The following is a 7,479-nucleotide window of genomic DNA, read 5'->3' as shown; positions in this document are numbered from 1 at the left end:
TGTGTGTGTGTGTGTGTGTGTGTGTGTGTGTGTGGGTGTGTGTTTGGTTGGAGTTTTTGGTTGTTTGGTTTTGGTTTTGTTTTTTGTTTTTGTTTTTTTGTTATTTTTTGTGGGGGGGGTTTTGTGGGGTGGGGGAGAGTTAAACCCATCTGTTTCCACATCTTGAGATGTTTTGTATCCTTCAAAGTGTTTGCATTACGTAAATATAATATGGAACAAGTTGGAGAACACAATATTCTTACGAGCGTCTGTGGTGTAGCAGTCAGGCGTGGCACACATTGTATTGTCTGCACTGAGAACAACCTGCCATGTGTGAGAAGGCCGCCCACATTTTGCACTAAGGGAGAAATCACGTCGTACGAGCCTAAATGTTTTCATTTGAATGGTGTCATCTGTTTGTTGTTTGGTTTTTTTTCTAGTTTTGTACAAGTTGTCATCTACATCTCTGGTCTTATTTTACGCGCCCAAAGGGAACGAAAAACAGTTTTTTACACTCACATACACATGCACACACACACACACACACACACACACACACACACACACACACACACACACACAAACATACACACAAAAGAAAACCAAAAAATATGTTTTTAAATTAAGGTGGTGTTTGCCTTCCTTCAGATGTGTCGTATCACGCTTAGTGTTTTTGTTCCGCGCTATTTACATTTAGATTGCGCCGCACCTTTTAACGACCGTATAATTTCCTGACAAAAGAGCCATAAAAACCACAAAGTACAAAAAAATATACAAACCAAAAAGAAATTATCACAATCCTTACTCCCCAAAAAGTAGTATCCCCCTCCTTAAAAAGACAAAATTGTATCGATATAGATGAAACAAATTCACTTTCCCATCCATTACAAAATGTCACTGTTTTTAGATTACTAGAATATGTCCCTGTGATTCTGTGAATCCGTAACTATGTGTCTCTGGGACTCTGTGACTCTATGGCTGACTTTTTGTTCCGTCTCTCTTCCAGAGCGAGTCATGGGCAACCGCCTGCAGCAATCAAAAGGATTCAAGATCTTCATCACAATTTGGTGTTTTTTCGAGAACATTCTTTTCGCGGGCCTCAGGGCAGGGTGGCCTGCCCTGGTGTACGTTCTGAAGCAAGAGGGGATCTACCAGGACTTGTGTATGCCGCCTACAGCAGTGTCCGGGGGTGGGGAGAATGTCTTACTACACAACAAAACGAATAGCGCACAGACAAATGCGAAGATCCAAGCGTCAGTGTCGGCCAAACGAGGTCAGTATGAAACTTCGACTGTTGGTTCCAACAACACTTTAATAAGTACCGTTCTCTATTCGGTTTTTAACCAATCAGCGTTAGGACACAGCGAAGGATTTCCTCCACGTTCAGTAGACGATGCAATAGTGGAAATAGTTACGCCGATGACTCAGCATATGCCATCATTTGGACAAGAGATGCTTTCAGTCAATCAGACGGCAGATTACAACTCAACATGGCTGAATCCCAATGTGAACTCGACGCTGATTGGCTGTATGGAGCAGGATGCTGTGTTCAACCAATGTTTTACCGTCGCGTCTGCAACGATGTCACTGAGTGCGTTGATGTACGGACAGCTCAACTACAAGTTTGGTATTCGGGCGCCCAGAGTTCTGTCCGTGTGAGTTTTCCTAGGTACTCTAGTTATGTTTAATACCCCTTTGACGTAGATTGGGCTATGATTTTTTTTACCCACGTTTAGGATAAATTTCCTACCCCCTCCACACCCCTTAAAAATGTTTATAATATTATACTGTTCAACATGACGGGTGTACATGTGTACATGCTGTGTGTACTAGAGCTATATGAGCAGTTCAGTAAGCATTTTGGGCTATATCAGTGCTTGTCAAACGTGTTATTGCCAAAGCCCAATTAGTCACCTTGAAGAGCCTAAACATTCGCCCTGCCCATTTACGTGTATTTCAAATGGTGACATCCACTAGTGGGAGATATAAGTATTGGGCTATGATACTACTACTTCTGATGCCACTCCTACAATAGTCGTCTCAAACTGAGTCAAATTGTGCACTTCCTTGTGAACCGGAAGTACCTCAGAGTACACGATGTAGGGTTGTATAGTACAATGTACAAATCTTTGGAAAAGACTACAAGATTCCGTAGCTCTCCCCCAGCGCCGTTGTGTTACCTAGCGGTTATGGTATGTACTTGATCTAGCATAGCCATACACTCTGAATGAACTGAATAACGTTTAGCAGTGTGAATGCGCCACGGCTTGTATTTGTGCATTTGTAATGTGTGTGTGTGTGTGTGTGTGTGTGTGTGTGTGTGTGTGTTTTATTTATCATGCGTGCACGTGTGTGTTTTTGTGGGGGGGGGGTTGTGTGTTTATTTGTGTGATTTGTGTATTATTTGTGTGTATGGGGTAGGATTGTTGTGTGTCTTTGTTTGTGATTTGTGGATGGTGCATGTGTGTATATGTATGTGTCTACAAGTATGTGTGCGCGCGTCTGTGTGTGCGTCTGTGTGTGTTTGTGTGTGTGTGTGTGTTTGTGTGTGTCTGTGTGTTTACTCGTATGTATGTTAACGTGTTATAAGTTCTGTAACCTCTTTCCCCTTTCTTTTAAGCCATGATTCTTTGCCTGTTTTTGAATACTATTTCTGTTTTATTTAACCACAAGTAAGCCTGTACTCGTACGTCTACAACGGTCGTCTGTATGTATGTTTTTGTGTTTATAACAAAGTTATGCTTTTTTATACAAGTACCTCAAAACGTCAATTACCTGAAAGTATCTCAAAATGTCAATTACCTGAAAGTATCTCAAAATGTCAATTACTTGCAACAGTATTGAGATCATCTGCGTTTACCTGCTGTTGTCTCGGGGATATAGTCTTGTCATTGTTCTACTCTTCCTTACAGTGCATGCCACACAGGACGATATCAGCCAATATTAGGGGATTTCGTGATTTCGGTGGGTCGCAGAGATCAAGTTGTGGTGGCCGTTATCGTGTAAAGCCTCACGTGGAAATACATTAGATGGGCGGCGAGAAAAATTTTCTCCTTGAATGAGCTAGCAGACCTGAGGCAATGTTTCGGTACACTTAGAACCATCATACACGAGTCAGAATCTCTAGTTTTTGTATTATGTCATTGTATGGATATCGATGCCTGCCTGTAAGAAGTTTGACAAGCACTGCTGTATTCGAATGTCCTGCGGTCGCCGACGCCAACAATAACTACACTGCAGTCGTCACTACCGTCTTGACTGTGTATAGACGTAGCGGCCACGTTATGTTATGTCCGGCCAACAGCAGACCAGAGGCAATGTTTCGGTACACTTAGAACCATCATACACCTGTCAGAATCTCTAGTTTTCATACTATGTCATTGTATGGATTTCGATGCCTGCCATTTTAAATTTCCAATAAATACAACCGAAAGAAAACACTGGAAAAAGGCAAGTTATGCTTTTTTTCAGCATCTTTAGTACAGCGCATTACGACGTGTTGTCGGCTGACCAGAACATACGTCCTCGGTGAGCTCCCTTTATCTCTAGGATATACATTGGTTGGGCAACAAGCTGTCGCTTGTGGAGGGCGAAAGTTCGATTCCTGTGTGTGCGGGCGGGGTTTTTTTTAATAGCTGCAATTGTCTGCTGGGAATTTGTATCCCTCCCCGTTCTGGTTTGCCCTGACAGGCAGAGTTTAATAAGCAGCCAGCCTCCTTTATGATCTAATTTGTGATAATGGGAACGCAAATCATCTATAGTTACAAAATATACGGTATCTCAGAAACAACGTTTGAACCACCACCCGCATCACCACAAATGTCATCACAACTAACAGTATTACAAAGACGGCTCATACACGACAATAAAGGTTTGCACTTTTCTAGCGTGCAAATAGAGGCTTGAGCTCCAAGACTACGCACTGCTGAGGAAGAACAAAACGCCGATCTTGCTATGGTCGACTGCACGCTGTCCCTGATATGTTCCATAGTAAACCGGAAGTACGCCTGGGTGTATAGTTTCAAGTAATAGAATTCAAGTTTATGCATTTCTATTTTTTTTTAAAGCTTGCTTTGCCAAGGTACTTTTTTCAGCTGTCTGAAGGCGAAATGGGCAGAATGAATAAAACGCAAACTTTTTCCTTCCTTATTATTATTAGTAGTAGTAGTAGTAGTAGTAGTAGTAGTAGTAGTAGTAGTAGTAGTAGTAGTAGTAGTAGTAGTAGTAGTAGTAGTAGTAGTAGTAGTAGTAGTAGTAGTAGTAGTAGTAGTAGTAGTAGTAGTTTATAATTAGTGTTATTATCATTATTATTATTATTATTATTATTATTATTATCATTATTATTATTATTATTATTATTATTATTATTATTATGATGTAAAGGAGAACATTACGAGCTCACGACAGAAACAATTTAAGGACAAGATGATTAAGGAAAAGAGGCAATTGGGCGTGGTGGCCTTATGGGACAAGTGGTCACTACCGTACCAATCCTACAAGTCAAGATTATTTTCACAATTCAGAGCGTGGCAAAAATCATTCGAATGTAATGGGATTTTTACGGACAACGGACCTCCGTCTCATTCTTCTTAAGTTTTCTTAAAACGAATGCATTTTATATCTAAAATCATTAAGGTTAACACAGCAGTACTGTGTATTTCAAAGAAGAATTTACCACTTTATTCACTATAGCTTGTTCAGGTTTGTCTGTTGGCCTTTAAACATTCTAGCTGATTTATCATATATCATGGAACCTTGCATGGCCCTTCTGCAAGCCAGGTACCAAAGAAAAACATTTTTGTCAAAGCATTTTGATCCAGTAATTAAAAAATGCTCTATTTTGGTCCCTTTCTTTGAGTGCATACACAGAATCAGTAAAACAAATTATTTAGAGTAGCCTTGAATACAAATTGCTAATTTTGAGACAGCGACACCACCGTGTCGTCTCACTTTTTCAGTGAAATCTTGTAGATTGCAAAAAGTACTCACCCTTACTCTGATCACCGTGTTTCTTTGGCGTACTTTGAAGTGTGGTGCTGGTGGAAGTAGAAGTTTGGCGAGTGCAAGTGGGGGGGGGGGATTACTCTCGGCTCTTGAGCCCCAAACTGTACAGGGGGAAAAAACGTTGACCAATGGTTTGTTCAATCGTATCCCAAAACTGTAGAGTGAAAAAAAAAACCGTTGACCAACAGTTTTGACAGTGAGTTGCGGAAAATGCGAATCAAGCGTAAAGTTATTAAGGTCTGTGAAGAGACCAGCGGAAATGTTTTAGGGCGTTGTAAGGTCTTTCTTTCTAGGTAAAAAACTCACAGTTTTAACGCCCTTTTCAACCCTGCACAGTTAATTAAGACACTTGACTTCCAAATTTTAAATCAAGCTGCCTTGTTGGCCAACTGTTTTGTTGTAGTATGGTACTGCTCTTTGTGTCATACGATGGTACGCCATTACGCGCATACAATCAACATTCTGCTTACTGTCACACACTTAATAAATATACACACATACACACTCACACTCGTTCGTGCACGAATTCGGCAACACACCAATCAACGTTCCAACATGGTAAACTATTTCAAGCGGACGATATATCAACATTCCAATCCACGTACCTGCTCTCTCTCTCTCTCTCTCTCTCTCTCTCTCTCTCTCTCTCTCTCTCTCTCTCTCTCTCTCTCTTTCTCTCTCTCTCTCTCTCTATATATATATATATATATATATATATAATTATATATGTGTGTGTATGAGTGTGTGTATCTTATCTATCTATCTATCTATCTATCTATCTATCTATCTATCTATCTATCTATCTATCTATCTATCTATCTATCTATCTATCTATCTATCTATCTATCTATCTATCTATTTATTTATCTATCTATCTATCTCTCTCTCTCTCTTTCTGAACCCCCCCCCCCCACACACACACACACAAACAAACACACATACAAACACACACAAACGCACACTCACACACACAAACACATCTGCTCCCCCTCACGCACGTTAAAGTGCATTGAAAACCCTCTCATCCAACTGTTTATTGAGATTATTCAACATCAAACACGTACTGAAAACCCCACAAAAAAAGCCAAAAAAGGGACAAGTCACGTGAGAATAAAATTTCCTGGTGCTCAACACCTGCTGCCGCCTCCAATATTTAATTATCGAAAGACAACAACTTAGGCCTGAACAAAAACAAAAAAGCATGACGTTGTTAAACAAAACCGGATAGCAGTGAAAAGTGGCTTGCCATTTTCTTTTACTAGAAATGTTTAGCACCATCAATCGACTCGATTTCGACTATTTAAGAAAAGGCTCTTTTAGTTTTAACTGCCCTGTCATGCATGACTAATGCAGCCCGCCTCCTAATTCATCTAAAATCCAAATTGTGTTGACGAGGGTGCAAACCATCAGCAGTTGTTACAACGTTAACAGTGGCAGGGGCGAAGGCTGACTCGTTTGACAGGGTAATCAAAGTGAGATGGGACCAGATAAGGCCTGGAGATATCACACTCACACAAGTCACAAGAACCTTACTTACTGGAGGCGGCAACTCTGAGTTGTGAATGAAAGCAAATCCTGAATTCATGTTGTATGCATATTCAACCGCTAAAATAATCGGGAAAGTATTTCCATAAATATTTATTCTAACTAACCTTAAATTTTACTTTAGATTTGAATACACGAACACCAAGGAAAGAAGCAGAGATGTCAGTACTACAAAGACATGTCAAAACACTTTGGTAGAGCATGCCAATTATTAATTTTTTATTTCACATTTGGCTCTTTTTGTCTAGCTTTTGGCGCCAGGAGCTGGTGTCGTAATCGAGGCCACGATCTGATTATAGGACGTTAAAGAGTCGAAGAAAAAAAAACAGGCACTCGCAGCAGTCAAGATATTATTAGTATTAGGAGTTAGTTCCCCTCACATCTGTGAGGTAGACTCGACCAGTGTAATAGTTAGCTTACATAATCAGCGAGTGTGGCTGTTTATAACTGTGGCTCGAAAGGGGTGAACAGGGTATATGTTGCAATGAAACAATTTTGACTGCTATACACATGTTCCCTTCAACTCTATTGATTATATAGACGCTTTGCCACTGAGCAGTGGGATACAACACCCATCCCTCGGTGAATGCAATCAGAAGTGTAAAAATAGATTATTTGTGCCCCTATCGACACTAAGAAATTATGTAGGGAGCGGGTTACTTCACCAAAGGCTCAGTGGGATGTTCACCACAACACAAGGACGGAGATGCGCGATAAGTAATTCATTATTCCCCCCATACGCGAATCGAGGAGCGCAGAACTTCCACATGCGACGGCCACGCTCCTAGCTGCTACACCACAGGTGCTGGGGCTCGTTATCTGCCTGCAAAATACATGTACAGCCCAACCTGCTCTGACGACCACCTGTCTAAGACAATCCAGCTTACGAAAGACTTCTTATTGCTGTCCCCTTGTTGTTGTTTTTTTTGGGGGGGGGTTGTTGTTGTTGGG

General features: G+C 40.8%; 1 protein-coding gene across 1 annotated transcript in view; it reads left to right on the top strand.

Moving 5' to 3' along the window:
* The window catches only part of LOC101862371 (solute carrier family 43 member 3), a gene marked incomplete in the record, with an annotated part of 36,332 nt that overhangs the window by 19,036 nt on the left and 9,817 nt on the right, over positions 1–7,479 (top strand). The window contains 1 exon segment of the mRNA XM_013087285.2: positions 986–1,634. Within this exon segment, the coding sequence (XP_012942739.1) occupies positions 986–1,634 (649 nt within the window).

Source organism: Aplysia californica, unplaced genomic scaffold, assembly GCF_000002075.1.
Source record: "Aplysia californica isolate F4 #8 unplaced genomic scaffold, AplCal3.0 scaffold00569, whole genome shotgun sequence".
Lineage (NCBI taxonomy): Eukaryota > Metazoa > Mollusca > Gastropoda > Aplysiida > Aplysiidae > Aplysia > Aplysia californica.
This window is presented reverse-complemented; position numbering and strand designations above follow the sequence as displayed.